The sequence below is a fragment of the Athene noctua genome, chromosome 1, assembly GCF_965140245.1.
Source record: "Athene noctua chromosome 1, bAthNoc1.hap1.1, whole genome shotgun sequence".
Classification (NCBI taxonomy): Eukaryota; Metazoa; Chordata; class Aves; order Strigiformes; family Strigidae; genus Athene; species Athene noctua.
In genome coordinates this window covers 169,954,332-169,971,194 of record NC_134037.1, presented here as the reverse complement: position 1 = coordinate 169,971,194, position 16,863 = coordinate 169,954,332, and the positions used below count along the sequence as shown (strand labels likewise).

The 16,863-nt window shown below is 37.3% G+C and overlaps 1 protein-coding gene across 2 annotated transcripts in view; it reads left to right on the top strand.

The window, feature by feature from the left end:
* The window catches only part of USP9X (ubiquitin specific peptidase 9 X-linked), a 107,907-nt gene that overhangs the window by 11,422 nt on the left and 79,622 nt on the right, over window positions 1–16,863 (top strand). For both annotated transcript variants that reach the window (XM_074905168.1, XM_074905160.1), the window contains exon 2: window positions 14,999–15,252. In XM_074905168.1, coding sequence (XP_074761269.1) covers window positions 15,157–15,252 — 96 coding nt within the window. In that variant the 5' untranslated portion in view covers window positions 14,999–15,156. The remainder of the gene's footprint in view (window positions 1–14,998; window positions 15,253–16,863) is intronic.

Sequence of the window (16,863 nt, the reverse complement as noted above, 5' to 3'; positions counted from 1 at the left end):
TGTGGTGATGCAAGGGCCTAATACTAGTGGTGAGAAGGTGGTTAGGATGAAAGGGAGCAAGATTGCCCTCCTTCTCTTCTTGTGACAGTGGAGACTTACCTGGTTTCAAACAGACTGTGTGTACCTCAGCTAAGGCTTGTCCACATGCAGAAATACAATGAAACTTCTGTTCTAAAATTTATCAGGATATAATACTCTTACTGGGGAATAAAGATTGCTGTTTCTCACTGAGATTCCAACAGTGGAAGAATCAAAGATCTACATACACACTGTGGTGGCAAAACTACCTTATGAGTGTTCTGTCGCTGTCACGTTGTGCTAGTTTAAGCGCTGTCCCTAAAGAGTTACGACATTCCTCTTGTCTCCCTTGGCCTGCTGGTGGATTCAGCTGAAAACTGGTATGTTTATAGTCTATTTTGTGTACCGAAAGGAGGTGCTCTTTAGCAAGATGGTTTATGGGGTTTAGCAGTTAACCATTTTCAGTGCAGGGAGATTAGCAGTATTGGATTGGGGGTTTTTTGTGTGGTGGGTTAATTTTTTTGAATTGCATCTTGGTTTTCAGACAGAGCTGCAACAGTTTTTAAACCCATCCTGAGTCCTTAGGATGTGGTAGTAGTTGATGAATTGCCTCTGGCATTTCTCAGTAAAGGAAGTTATGACATGCTTTTTGATAGGTTTTATAGATACAGGAATATTAAGTTTCTGGGGCAGTGGAATCACTTTTTGGTTCTGTGGGGGAGTGGCTATAGTGGAAGTAATTCTCCTGTTTCCAACCCTGCTTTGTTCTTAATGTACTTTCTAGGGGCTTCATTACTTGTTTCTAACCAACTTCCTCTGCTGTTTACCTTTTTGCATTTGTATCAAAATGTTATGTTGTCAGAAGGAGCATTAAGACAGAAGACAGAACTACTGTTCCTGTTGCTACTTCTTATTTCCCCGTAGAGAGGCCAGGATTTTTCAGGAGAGTTGTTATACAAGTTCTCTGGAGCAGATAGAACGTTTTCAGTGACTTCTTGAGCATTCAGTCTGCTTAGGCAGATGGCTTGTATAAGTTTAGTTGGAATGGAGCATGTTTAAGCCAGACAGACTTAAAAAAAAATTGCTATCCGCTTATAACATCTCTAGTGAGCTTGTGCAAGCTTGATTTTTCAGAGCAAGTATCTTCTGACTGAGATAGTTGTAAGGCAACAGGAAATGGCAAAATGTTTACTTGCGGTTATTTAGCATGGAACTGTACAAAAATCTCCAGACTGAGTTAGGCACGTGGTACATTGAAAACTAGTTGGAAGTTTGGGTAAGTTTGTTAAGCAGTTATGAGGAAGCTTATTGAGACATGAATTTTAATGCTGATAGCAGCTTTCTGATGTATTTGAGACATTTTAAATTATGCTTGACAATGGTGGTAGTGTTGAGTTCCTGTGCTTAGTTTGTACTTTCTAATTGAACATTACATGAAAAGCAGAGTTTTAAAAAAAAGATAGATTAATGCTAGTACAGTAATGGGAATACACAGATTATTTGCATTTAAACATTTCAGAATATCTAGGCATTTAACAAAGTTAATTTGGTCATGATTCAAGAATGTGGAATGCTTCCAACTTAATATCTGGTTTAGATGCCGTACCATGCTTTAATTATTTGTAGTTAACCAAGCAGTAGGTTGTGTTAATTTTATACTTTGAGATGAACATTTCTCTAACGTGTTGATAATGTCACAGGTTATTAGAAGCATAGATTAGTTAATTAAGTAATGATTTTTGGTAATGTTCAACGTAGTTTAGAGAAGCCCTTAAATTCTCCAAAGAAAACATGAAGGGTGTCAGAAGGGGCTATCCTGGATTTTGCAGGCTAACTTTAAACTTAACTCTTCTAACGGACGCTTTATAGTATAATTGTGGTAGTAACATTGGGTACTGCACACTACAGTGATATGTCAGGTGCTGTGTATAAGCATGATTTAACAAAGAGTAGCGTGCAAGTAAAATGTAGAAATAACATTGTAGTGATACCCATAATTCATTGGCTGAATGGCTTTAGACATTATTTCAGATATTTATAGTGTTGAGTTTCATAAATCCTTAAATGCAGTATACTATAAATAATTTCATGTTTTAAAGCTACAAGTGGAATGAACCTGGGAAATGCCATTATGCTTCCCTTCAAATACATGAGAAAGAATGAACATAGCAAAAGCCATTCGGCACCTACCAGTAACCTTGTGGAATGCATGAATCTCATCAGAAATAACGGAAACTATGACGTGTTTGTGTATCTCAGGGGGAAGCCAAGGCTAGGGATGCCACTGAATATGAGAAAGGATGATTTGGACATTTGTGCAGTTCGGTGGGATCTCCCAAGGGTGGAAGGTTGAAGTGTTAAGTTCCCTTTTTTTGCTCTGTTCCCCAGGAAGAATGGAAATGATGAATAGTATTAAATTGTTCTAGTATAGCATATCAAAGAGAGTGTTTTAATTAAACTTGTTTCATTAATTTTTAGGGTTTTTTTTATCTGCAGTTAATGTTTCCTGTAATTCTTACGGACTAGATGATCACTGTAGGTCTTTTCCAGCTGGAAAATAATTCTACTCTTAAATATTGTATTCTGTTCATTGGAGGAGGAGATGGATACTTCATGGTTTTACCCTCATCAATCCTGCCTAAAAAATTGTGCTAAAAAAATCTGGTGTTTGTTTGTGAGCCCTTCAGAAAAAAAGCCCCATGACTTCCAAAGCAGTTTCAAAGATCATCAGAGCCAGAGGATAAAGGTTCTTAACAATTATTAAGGGTTTGAGCCCAACTCCTCAAAAGAAATGAGATGCCTTGTGGATACTTTTTCGAATTTACAAAACTCATGTTCTTCTCTAGTTAACTTTAGGACCTGATTCAGAGAGAAATTATGGAATGTAATGCAACCTAAAATAACAATAAAAACTTCCCACATAAGTTGCAGAACTAAAGTTCTGGATATACGTTGATGGTTTCACTGCTACCCTCACAATATCAGATGCAAACCCCAAATCTTTCATGAAGTTAAAAGTCCAAGGATTTGATCATAAAAGAAGAAAGGAATATCCATTCCTAAAGATGGAAAAGGAGTTTCTAAAGTGGTTAAGAAACTGGAGTTTGCTGTTTGGAAGAAGTCTGTAGATGCATGAACATTTGTTTATTTTTGTCAACCCGAATGTGAATATTGTAGACTACTTAGGGCAAATCTGAACAAAGTGACAAAAAACTAGTCTTTGCTGCCAAGTGATGTAATGTCCAAACACAAACAAAATCAAGTAGGCTTAAGCTACTGCAAAGTGTAGCATTAAGGGCAGTCATTTTACAAAGATGAAACAAAATTGAGACTGGCAGCTTTTTGCAAACAGAAATTTTGGCTGTGTTTTAATTTGACTTAGTATTCTAAAACCAGGTGCTGCTCAACACAAAACCATACATGTATCAGACCATTTTCTTATGTTGGCGGAGTTGCTTAAAAAGTTACATGTTAACAGAACCAGATTTGTTTTGTTTGTTTTAACATCACCTTGTCGAAGCTAGTATACTTCTTGGGTTGTATGAATTGACTTTTCTGCTGAGTTCTTGCTTTCAAAAAAAACTAGACTTTGGTAAAAATGGTGTTTACTGCTCTTTCTCTGGCATGACTGAAGTCCTTTTAAGAGCCTTTTGCTGAAGTGTTTTTTGGCTTTGTTTTTAAATGCTGAAGGCTTATTGATATTCTTTCCTGTGCATAGATGGTAGTCATTTTTTTACACCCTACTATTATTGATTTTGTTTCAAACCTATTAAACCTAGACCTTTCTTTCCATTTAGTTCTGTATTTTGCTTATATTTTATATCTGTTCTCTGCTTTAATTTCAAATGCAAAACAGTAACAATATTATGGCTTAGTTCCTCATATGTTGGAAGGTACAACTCCTAAGCCCTTTCAGTTACTTTGTTGTTATTCGGTGTCCTGGGGATTGCATTCAGCATCCTCCCTTTTCACTTGGTATGAAGAGTAGTGTTACTGGATATATTGTTCTTTATCATTTATACTTTAAAAGTTATGTTTAAAAATTTTTTCTGTGTATGGACATTACTTTTATTTGAAAGTGTAGCTATATATAGTTGCTAGTGATATCAACTGGTCTTCTTAGCTCTGCTATTTCAAACAGCCAAGGAAAGTTTCTTGCATGACTAGCCAAAGATTTAGAAAACACACATTTTGGATGTATTGGTTTTGTTCTGGAAGTCTACTGCTTAAAAGCTCTTAGCATGAAATATCTTACTGTATTTATAACTTTGGGCTTCAGAACTAAAAAGGAAATGCTATGTCATGTGTAGAAAATTGTGTACCTCTTCTCAAAAGTTGTAGGGAAGTCAGGTCTTCAGTGCTTTTTCTGATTTTGTTTATGTGCTTATTGGGAAATTCCTACTTTTTTGAAAATAAAATGTCAGTTCCAAATACAGTTCCTATAGGACTTGCCTTCTGGCTTCTTGATTCTTTTTCTCCTCTGATAGGCCTAAAAGTTGAAGAGAGTAGAAGTAGCAGTCTTAAAAGGACATCTTTATTCCCTTACTGCAAAGGAATAAGATAAATAGTAGTTGAAAGCTCCAGAACAACTAGGCTGCCTTGGAAGCGGACAGTCTCTGGTGTTCTGTCCTGTGGTTGGTAATTGTAATGGGTTCAGGTATTTGATTCAGCATGTTGCACTCTCACCTTGCTGGGGTAGTGGATTGGTGTGGAGGGTATCTTTGTTGCTATTTTTTTATTTTCCTAGATGTAAAAGGCTATAATTTGCAAGTTTCTTATCAGTTCTGTGACCAAAATTATATGCTTTCATTAAAAAGACAACAGTCCTGAGATTTATTCTTGCTACAAACATACAATTGTGGTGTTTGCATGCAGTTGCTTTTCCAGAATAACCCTGCTTCTAGTCATGATTTCCAATATATACGAAGTTTTCTGTATGTCCTTTTTTTCCTAGGTGAATGACCTGACACTTGGCTATGTTAGCGCACATTTTATTGTGCCAAGCTTATCAGATGATCCAGATTGCTCCGTGACATGTTCCCATTGTTTATCACCCCATTAGTTTGTGTGCCATGTGCAAAATTCATTAGTAATTTTACAGTTTTGTCTGTGTTACTGGTGATATTGAATAGTACGGGATTGAGAATTGATACATGAAGAGTTTGACTAGGAATGTTGTTCCTGTTTGTTAAAATTGTGTTAGTAATTCTGGTTTTGATCAGTGGAGATTTTTTTTTTAAGCTTTTTTTAACTGTAAATTTAGTCAGACAAGCGTGTAAAAATATGGTACAGAATTTCATGTAGTTTCTAACACCTTTCACGTTTATGATAAAGATGATTATTAAATTGATCTTATTTATTGGACTGTAGGGAGTTGCATTAGTGAGTTTTACAAAACGGGTTTATGTCCAGAGATGGTAGTTTGATATCTTTTCTCCCTTCCCGCTACTCCTCCCCCCTTCCTTTCTGTGCTATTTTGGACTATATCCTGTTTGTCAAGATCTAGTAGAAGCTACGTATGTAGGTTTCCCTAGATTCTTGATCATACTGTAAAACTATTAAGTACAGCTTATCTGGGTTTTCTGAATTTAAAATACGTAGTGTAAGTTTCAATATATTATGTTATAAATGCTGGAAACTGGATTTTTTTTTTGACATTGATGTATCTTTTGTGTTTAGATTCAGAGCAGAAATATTACCTAATATGGCAGAAGAGGCTGAGATGTATAACATTTATTTAAATTATTTTATTTTATGGTGGTTGCTAAGTAGTTATTATTTTATGGTGGTTGCTAGGATGTTTTAAATGCATTAATTATGAATGATAATTGTGTGTGTACTAGAAAATACATAATAGATAAAACTGAGGATAATCAGTTAGAATAAATTTGGAGACCATGTATTAAATGAATTGCACAAAGAAAAAAAACCAACAATTTTTGGATACATCATTCTGTTTTGTTAGTATATTGCAATATGTTTATCCAAAATTAAATTTTGGTTTAAGAGTAAGGAAAAATGAGGTGTTACTTTCTACCTGCACGTATACAAACCTGTATGTTCTGAAACAGCTTTGAAGACTCCTTCTGCTAGGAAACTGAACCTGTTGCTATCACCATCCAGTTATTTTCTGAATCACTACTAGATACTGTTTTAACTAATAAAAAAGAAAATTTTCAATGCCAGTACAGAAATACAGTTTATATCTGTCTGCTCTTATGAAGAATATTAATTGACAAGAATTGTAGTCTGTGTTGTGCAGATACTCATTCAAAGAAAACACAGAGATAAGTACTGCTGTGTAAACTTAGGTGTCTGGTCTGTTGTTTCTTTCAGACTTCGTAATACCAGTTCTGTACATTTCCAAAGCCTTTCATTCCCCATTTACAGTGTGCTTCAGCAGCTAGTAGGAAGCCATTGATACCTCGGTGCTCAGAAATGAAAACATTTCCTCTATTCCCTAGTGCTTTGCTATAAACATCCATGTCTTACTGAGAAAAGCCTTTGTCACTTAAGTGAAATTAAGCCTGGTTTTTGCTACCTGTAATACTGAGAATGTGTTTCAGTTTCTCCCATTGACTTTTGAGCATCCAATAATAATGCTCTGTAGCAAAAAGACAGAGAGGTCGAGTTTGAAGTAACATTCAAATCATATCAACTGCAAATGTGTGTATTCTTTTTAATCTAGAACATTATTTAAATGTAAACACTGAATCATGATTTGTCCTTGCTTATAGTGCTCAACTGCTACCTGTGAAGGACTGAGGTTGCACTTGGACCTGAAATATCAACTCAGTCCTAATGGGCTGTATTGCCAAGAGCGTATTTTTTGTGTTGCAGAAGGGCAGTCTCTTGCATAAATAAACTAGTATAATTGGAAAAAAGTATAGCATTGTGTTGCTGAGCAGCATGAGTTTGAATCTGACTCCCTGAAATAAATGCACATACTAAAGTTCTTGGATCTGTTTTTTGGTTGTGTTTTTTTGTTTTTGTTTTCAGTTTTAGTTGTGAGAATGTTTCCTTTTGTAGTTTGTTCTCAATACAAGGTGCAAGGAAATCTTGCCCACTTCTTTTGCATGTTCATTCTGAATTCAAGAAAAGGGCTGCATAGTAAGTGAAAGTCATAGTGCAGAACTTTTCAGCAATTTTTAAAGTAGATGTTAGCATTTTCCAGATAGAAGTGACTTACAAGCTTACTTTTCTTAGGTTATAGTGCATGCATTTACTGGTGCTTTTTTTATTCACTTGACTTTGTTCTGTTCTTGGAAAGTCTGGTTTGTTTTGCTGTTGTGACCAAAATTCTCATCTCCCAGCATAAAACCCCACATTATCTAACTATTTAGTGCCTTGAATAGAATTTCTTAATCAGTTGGAAATGTTTAAAACAAGAATTAGAGTAATAGAATTGCAGGGGCTATAAATTTTATGTCCCCCCTCCTTCTGTCATTGAAATATATTGAATATCATTGAGGATGTAGTTTCACACCAGTTAAACCAGTGTAACTCCTGCTTTGAAAGCTCCTGAGAGTGAGTGAATGGTTGTGCTGGGTGAGAGGCCCAGTCTGGCTCAGCGTTTAGTCCATGCCAGTGGCCTGAAACGTATGCCCACAGAGCATGACAGCATGTCTACAGCTCACTAAAGGGAACGCTGTTAATTGTCTAAACATTTGCTGGTTTTGTAGGTAAGGCATTGATTGCTTGTTTTATTGGTGCTCTATCTTTGGCATTCTTCTCTATTTACTGTCACATGAGCAAAACACTTCTCCGGAGCAGGAGCTGAAACTGACTTTTCTGTTTGGTAACCAGAACTAAGTGTATGATCTGAAGACCTGACCTCTTGGTACACTACCTGGGAAAAAGCATCATGTACCTTAAGTAATCAGTGGTACACTATCTAACTGTTAAATGCCCCAAGAATTACTGCAAATGAATGTCTTTTTAGAAAAAGACACTTGTTGCTGCTATCTTGTTCCCTTTCAGCACCTGACCTTCATCAATCACTGCCTTCAAGTAATACAGTCCTTTGAATAGTGTAAAGGATTATGTTGGGTTTTTTGAAGTCTTTTGGGAAGTTACTCCATGTGGAAAGAAGTTAATACGTTTTGAATATGTCAGGTTTTGTTGGCTTGATGTGCAGGGCCAAATACTGCATTCTCAGCCTTAGCCTGAATACACTTTGCTTTGGTTAAGACCTTCTTGGGCTCCAAGCTTGGCATTTCAATGAGAATTTTATATTGAGACTGCAAAACTTTTGAGGAAAGGGGGTCAGCTTTAGCCAGAGAAGCCTGAGGAGAGACTGTGCTTCTAATTGCCTGAAAAGGCAATCTGAGAACCTTATGGTTAAGCTACCTGTTAACACCTGAAACAGTTAAATGTAGTCACATGCTGCTCTTCATCAGTATGTCTCCAGTCAGGTTACATGAGAAACCAGTACCATTGTGCAGTTTTCTGGGGTTTTTTTGAAAGACTGAGTAATCCACTTGATTTTGCAGTAACAGAGTTATATTTAAAAAAAACCCAAAAGTAGTCTTTTTTGTCATTAAGCCACCTATGTCTTGGTCTTTGGGTTTGGTTTTTTTATAGTGATGGGAGAAATCCTGAATTCTTTATCCCCATTCTTGAATTGTGCCACATAGGAGTATTTTAATTCTCTTAACACAGGGTGTAAATATAACATTTTAATTTCTTTGGGGTTATTTAAGTTCATTTTCCCCAGATCTCCTTCACATTAAGGCTTCAGTCTTTGAATGTCCTCAGAACTTCAAATTTTTAAACAGACCTCTGCATAAGTTCCCCAGTGCTCTAAAATATGGGCAGAAGACAATAGGATCAGGCTGTCACACGTGTAGGTTTATAATACAGGTAATACATTTGTAGCTCAAGGAAGAGGGAACATTGCTTAAAACTAGCATTTCTGCTGCATTCCTCTAGAGTGTCTTCAGCATAGAGTGTTGCGTAGCTGGTGTTTGAAGATCTGAATGAATTTAGATAACTTGTTTGAGACCGTATGGGGTTGAAAGTTGTGGTCACTCTGCTTTGATGTTGAGCTGACAATAAGTTCTTTACTGCTTGTCTAAATTCATGTAAATGGTAGGTAGGTGTAGGTGCATCTTGTATGAAGTGAAGTTATGTACCGTTAAGTAGGCGTAGTTTAGCTACACTTAGTTTGTACACTAAGCTTTGAAGTTAAATAAAAAGAAAAATCCTGAAAGAACTGAATGAAGTATGTTTCAAAACATCCCTCTTTATTTTGTCATGTGATACTGTGGGCCAATAGAACTGTATGTTTGCATGGATGTTTCCAACATTCCAGAAGCTTATGCTGCCAAGAGTCTTTAATTTCAGATGTATGATGTGGATCAACGGAAAAGGTTACTTGAAGTAACCTATTTTTTAATAAGAGTAGTGTTAGTTTCATAACAATTACAGTAACTCAAAATCCATCTTTTACTGTATTACTTAAAAAATTATTGTTTTGAAATAATGTGTTGGAGCATGATGCAGTTACGTCTCATGCACGCTCACATCTTTACCTGGAGAACAAATCTAAATTAATTGTCTGTGTAATACAAACTATTTGGAATAACCTTTTCTGTGACTGCTGCTTATCAGGTATTTTTTAAACATTGAAAGTTAGACACTTTCTGCTTTACTGAATAGTAGCTTAATGACAAGTTTTTCATTAATTATTAAATACATTTCAATTTTAGTGCATGTCAGTGTTAATGAGCAAATTGCTGGGACCACCAGTTTTCTATTCTGATTATATAAAAAATTTTCTCCTTCCTGAAAGACACAAGGCACAGAGAAGAAAGAAAATTATAAATGTGTGTGGGTGTGTATAGATTATAACTACTGAATTAGGTCAGTGTTACAGTTTTGGGGGAGGTGTTTCTAGATGAGAAGGCGTTTTGATTAAAAAAAAAAAAAAAAAAAAGGAATAGGGTAGAAGGTTAGATTCCTAAGTCTAGAATTTTTAGACTAGAATTATGTCATAACCCTTGCGATGAGTCAGTACTCATCATTAGGATTTTAAGAAGGCAGTTCCCAGAATCCTATATGAAACAAATCTGTGATACCTTTCAACCTAAAATTCGTATTCCTGCAGTTAAGCTTTTTTGCAGTACAGCACTTACAATGAAAAAGCACATCATTTATGAGATCCTGTTGATAGGAACGTCATTCTATAAATAATGCTTAGCATAGTTGTATGATTTTTAGAAAGCTCTGTTGTTATATGTTGAATAGACTAGTATCCTGGCATACATTGTTAGCACAAAGCAAAGTGGCATATATCCTCACTTGTATATAATCAGAAAGCTTTAAATAAAGGAAAAATAGATCTGTGTCCCTAGATAGGGCTTAGGTAATGCACATGAATAATAAGTTGTATTTTGAGGTCTGGTACTGTCATCTGTCACCTTGCATTTGCTTTTTTTCTGAGAGGATATTACAAATAGCTTAATTTAGGAGAAAGGCTGTATGTATTGGGGTATTTCAGTTATGTTTGTGGAGAGGTGACTTTGAGAAACTCAGATGAAAGCTGTTCTAAAAGTCAACTGTATTAGAAAATTATGTTCCTTGATCATCATCATGCTAAAATGCCATCCTTTGTATTTGCTGTTACATGTTACCCTGTAACAGAGTTATATGTACATGTTTGCTTCTTACCTGGCACTTACCAGGAACCTATGTCTGATGTGATTTTTCCTGGCTTATAAAAGGTGCTTGATTTTTTTTCTTCTCCAGACAAAATTAACCTGTCTGCCACACAGGTGTGAGGTTGCTGGCTGTGGAAGCTGAAGTGAGGCTCAGATGTGCAACTGGATGCTTGAGCTGGGAAGCAGAGGCCCCTTGCAAAGGGCAGTGTCTGTCCAGCGTCCTCTGTGTGATCTGCTGGTGCCCTCTTGGAATGCTACTTGCAGTGGGTGGTGTTTTCTGAATGGGGAGCATGCAGAGTCAAAAAAAACATAGTTGTCTTTTCCTGGTGTTACTAAAATTATGAGGAGTCGGGTGAAGCAAAAGCTGACTTTCACTTATTATAAGGAGATGGCAAAAGCATGGCAAATCAGAATTTTCTCAGTTGGCTGTCAAAAGGAAATGTCAGTGGGATTCATTTGACTCGTCTTTGTAGCCTCACATATTGCTTGATTAACAATGGGGTAGTGAATTTGTCGTTTAATAGGCATCTGCCTCCATCTTGATGCTGTATCAAAACACCATTCAAAGCTTTGGGTAAAGGTGATCATTTTTTTTACATGGCTTAGCGTGTTGAATCTAAAATCAAGAATAGTAGAAATGAAATGTATTAAAAAGTTAATATGGAGTCTTCATTAGAATTCAGCTGGACAACAGGCAGTTTGAGTTGTTTCCATTGGGCTGTCTGTATACTCAAAACCAAGGTGTTGCTGCATCAGTTTACATTTGTTAATAAATAATCAAATTAATTATAAATAGGTGTAAGGGCCATTCTTGAGCTGAGCCAAACTGTGCCTTAGTGAGTTTTAACTCTAAGAAATTGAAATTTAATAGTCTGAAATAAAGAAGTGATGGGAATTCAAAATTTCATGGTTAATCAGTTCTAGAGACGTTAAAGCAGCAGTGTGTTCTCTGTGGGGCATGCAGTTTGCTGTTTTCTCTAAAATGTGAAGGGTTAAATCAGTGGCTGAAAACAGGACTGGTAAACTGCTCCTTTCTAATACTCTTTAAAATCCATAAATTGGATGATGATTTGTGCTTACAAGACCACGTTTGTGTACTCTGTAATTACAAGGAAAATACCTGAGCAGGGATATCCTTGCAGTTCAGAACAGGCAGATGCTACAAGAAACAGTTGGAGTATTTATTGGAGATGGAGTGGTTTTAGTTAACTGCAGCATAACTTGAAGTTACTTTTGTATCTCTGAAGACATCACACAGATGAGGGTGGGGAGAGAAGTGGTGAATCCACTTAAGAAGTTGGTCTTGTCTTATGCACATGGCCAAGCCAAGGGAACTTCTCTGGAGGCCCTGGAATACACTTTTCTGGGAATGTAATTTAAGTAATATACACAGAACATTGTGAGTAGAGTCTTAAGCAAACAGTCACTAAATAGTAAGAAGAAAAAGATACATTAGTTCTTTATGTAAATGTTCTGTATTTACTAATGTACAAAATTCTGTATATTTTTGTTATACAGGTTTTGTCTTACTCTGTGAATCTACAAGATTTTGAATAAGTTGGTTATTTCAGTAGTTTCTTGTATCTCCTAGATATATTGTCACTCACCTTGAGCAGAAAGGGATTTAACAGGAATGCTTTGCCCAGACCCTTCAGCTAAGTACAGAGGCAAAAATCCGAGGGTAAATTCACACCTAGTATAAGTCAGTCTAACAGGAGAGCTGCAGTTTTGTCCTGGCTCTCTGGCTGGGCTTGGGATGAGTACTCTCTGACCTTGCAGTACATCAGTTCAGATAATTAAGCTGAAAAATATACACAGTCTTTGTAAGTTTGGGATTTTGTTGTTCTTGTTGTTTGGCTTGGGTTTTTTTGCATTTTTTGTTTTTTAACCAGTTCCCTTTGGTCCTCTGAATTGGCTTACTTTAAGATAGTTCAGCCAAAAGCATTAGAATAAAAAAGAGATGAGACTGAAGCTGCTTGCACTTGATGTAAGTTATTGTGGAACCACATCTGCCAGTGGTTGCTTCTTTCTGCAGTTTAAGCCAACCTAGACCAGGATTGCTGCTCAAAGGAATAGTTTCACCCTTTTCCTGCTTCTTTGCTACCTCATTTCTTGTGCCAGCACAAGGTTTTGTGTGGCCATATTGTGAATCAAACCTCTTAAGGAAGAATGGTGGTTGAGGAAGGTTTATTGTTGTGGTAGTTGGCTTAGGGCTGTTGAAAAGTACAGTGTAAGTTGGCAGAATTTTGATTACATTGATTTTTGCAGGTACCTAGAAGTCTCAGTTGGGTGGTGCAGGGGAACTGACTGCATTGAACTGCAGTAGACTGCAGTGTGTGTATGTGTATGTGTGTGTATGTATGTGTATATATATGTATGGCAGGAAACTTGCTAATATACCTAGTGATCTTCCTAAACCTCAATAGAAAATACTTAAATACTCAGGAGGACATTACAAAGGGGCACCAATTAAAGGACCGCAAAGATGATCAGGGGGCTGGAGCACCTTCCCTATGAGGACAGGCTGAGAGAGTTGGGGTTGTTCAGCCTGGAGAAGAGAAGGCTCCGGGGAGACCTGATAGCGGCCTTCCAGTACTTAAAGGGGGCCTACAGATGGGGAGGGACTCTATCAGGGAGTGTAGTGATAAGAGGAGGGATAAGAGTTTTCAACCTGAATATACCCTCTTTCAGTTTGATCTAAGGAAGAAATTATTTTTTGTGAGGGTGGTGAGACCCTGGCACAGGTTGCCCAGAGAAGCTGTGGCTGCCCCCTCCCTGGCAGTGTTCAAGGCCAGGTTGGACGGGGCTTGGAGCAACCTGGTCTAGTGGAAGGTGTCCCTGCCCATGTCGGGGGGGGGGGGGGGGGGGGGGGGATGGAACTAGATGATCTTTAAGGTCCTGACTCAAACCATTCTATGATCCTATGAAAGTAAGTTCATTTTTAAAACTACATTTTAAAATTTAGTTTCTTCCTAAAGAAAATTTGAGTTGGTAATGCCTTTGTTCTGGACTTAGCAGGCTTACTAAGCCCTATGAATATGAATTCTGAATGGATTGCAATTGACTGTATTCAAAGAACACAGTTTTGTTCAAAAGTGAATATTATTTTAATGACAATATTGGAGATCTCTATTTGTTGGTGCTGTTTATTGGAGACGGGGCAGAGGAGTAGTAGTGTATTCAGTCAAAATTTTTATTGTATATGTAATCGCTCGCAAGTTTGCACAATTTAGGAAAGGATTTTGAAGTGTCTTGGAGAAAGATGACAGCATTGAAAATTAATTTGAGACAAAACACAAATATGCATAGTGTTACAGCAGAAATTTCACTCTAACTTGCTAAACTTGACACTTTTGCTGATCGCATCAGGAACTTAGCATTGCCAAATGAATCTTGCTGAAAGCTCATACAGTTCTTTCTACCACCCTATTTGGCTTTTGAACTTTCTGAACACTGTTTTTGATTTATGTGGTGCTTGGAAGTCTGACTTGCTTTGGGAAATTACATTTTGTCTTGTGTGGTTAAGCAGTGCCTTGTGGTGTAGAGTGGAATTACTGTTATAACTTAATGCAACTTTTAATTTCTTTATTTAACACAATGAAGTTGGAATACATAGTGATTGTTGAACTGTTGGTGTATCATGATTACAAGATCAACAAATAAATCTGATATCAGGATTTTCTTCATATAATCCACTAAAATAATTGGTGGGGATGTGATGGGCTTTGTAGTGGGCCAGAAAGGCCAGTGGACCCAGGTGCTCATAGGCACATGCTGGAAGAAGGGAATACAGGTCAAATGCCCTGGGTAAATACCAATGTGCTAACAGAAGCTTGGCAGCAGGGTCTCTACTAGTCTTAGCTGAGGTAGAATCAATCTCTAACTCACTCTCAAGCATCTGCAGTTAGACCGTCAAGAGAAGAGTATCAGAAAAGATGACAAATTTGGCTGTTCCTGCTCTTAACCAGGTCATTTCTACACAGACCTCGATCAGCACCTCGAATTCAAATTGAAAATCTACTGTAGTGATTCAAGTTCAACAGAGTCAAACAGCTATATTTTGGATGTGTGTCAGTTTCTCAGTGGTGTAGAGGTAATTACCAGTGAAACTTTTACTTAAAACATTAAAATCATGTTAAATATTTCAGATGTTACCTTCTTCTGATGTCAGTTGTGCTCAATAAAAATGAATACTAAGTCTAAAATAAAAGATTCTTTACAGCAGCATATTTGGTTTTGTAGTGTTCTTCTCCAAGTATAGATTACTTTTATATGCATGTGTCAGTATAGCATAATGTCTCTTTTTTTTTTTTCCCCAGGTTATGCAATGGTCTCTGCAAGATGGCATGTTCTTGAGTTGGAGCTTTTTAAGGCAAGCATATGCTGGTACTTCAACTTTACTAAGTGGACTATAATTTCTTCTCTCACAACAACTACATAAGCAGACAAAATTGCAAAGATCTGCCCTGTGTCGAGTATGACAGCCACGACTCGTGGCTCTCCTGTAGGAGGGAATGACAGCCAGGGCCAGGCTCCTGATGGACAGTCCCAGCCTCCCCTCCAGCAGAATCAGGTAAGATATTAACAATCAAGTTGTCTAAAAATAAAAGGGTTAGTTCTTTAGGAATAGTGTTTCTCAATTGAGTTTATGTATTCCTAGAGATTTTTAGTTAAGTTAGATACTATTTTGTGTGTGTCTGGAAATCCAGAAAGATTGTGAGGGATGAAGGCAGTGCTGTTGGCAAAGTAGATACAGTTAGAGAGCACTACATTGCAAAAGATTCTCCCTTTTCAGGCAGTGGCATAGTTCGTTCAAGCATATGTATTTTGAATAAGAAGCCTTCTTGGAGTAATATCAGAAGCTTCAACAGGAACCTTATTGTAGACTTATCTGCTACAGATTGGTAAAACTACTCTCCGAGTTCAGTTTATGCTCAGTTCTGCAGAAGCACTTTTTGGATAAAATAGCTTACAAGCGGGTATCAGGTCTTTAAGACCAGCTTCATCTAGGTCTCTGTTCATTGTACTAGACTTCCTGAACAGCTTAACATGTTTCTGTTGAACAGGTTGTCCTGCTTTTGAATGACAAGCACTTTCAAATACTACATCATAATGTGATGATTACTTTTTGCTGGGGAAAAAATACCAGAAAAAGATGCATTTAAACAGTGCAGCCAAACCCATTTAAAAGGAAAGCCACACTTTGTCATTTAATCAGTGTGAAAATGATACTTGTTTTAATGCCATAAGATTTAATGGTTTCTGAGAATTAATTGTTCATTGGAACATGTGTGGTGGGCTGACCTTGGCTGCCAGGTAAGCACTCACTCCCTCTCCCTTTGGGATGGGTGAGAGAATTGGAAGGGAAAAGTGAGAAAATATATCGGTTGAGATAAAGGCAGATTAATAAGTGAAACTGTAGGGGGGGGGAGCGAGTGGTGCAAATGCAGTCACCACCAGCCGACGGATGCCCAGCTAGTCCTCAAGCAACAGCTACCTTAGAACACACACACACCCTGACCCCCCTTTTATTGCTGAGCATGACACTATATGGTATGGAGTATCTTTTTGGTCAGTTCAGGTCACCTGTTGCTGCTGTGTCCCTTCCCAGCCTCTTCACCATCCCCAGACTACTCACTGCTTAGGGGCAAAGTGAGTAACACCAGTCCTTGAATCTGTGCAAGCACTCTTCATCAACAGCCAAAACACTGATTTGTTATCTATACTGTTTTGGTCATGAATCTAAAACCCAGCACCATACAGGGTGCTGTGCAGAAAATTTACTTGAGACTTTGGGCCTCTCTTGTCCTCCTAAATCTTGCTGTTCTAATTTGCATTTTTATTATTGTCAATTCATACTATTTCTGTATACAAATAAGCGTGCATCTACAAAATGCATTGTATTTTGCATTGGCCATCAAAATGGGCTTAACTAATTAAGCTCTTGGAGGTTGGTTAGTAGCCAACTGTAGTAGTGTGTTATTCATTTGTAAGAACCAGAGCATCCATATAGTCTTTTTTTTCACCTTCTAGACAGGTGGTCTGCAGGAAGTAAATATCTGTTACAAAAATCCCCGCTTTCCTCACTGGGAAACAGCCTAATTTTTAAACTGTCGAGATAGAAAGCATATAGCACATTTAATGCTATATTGGTTTTTATTAATAAATCTGAAATCAAATGCTT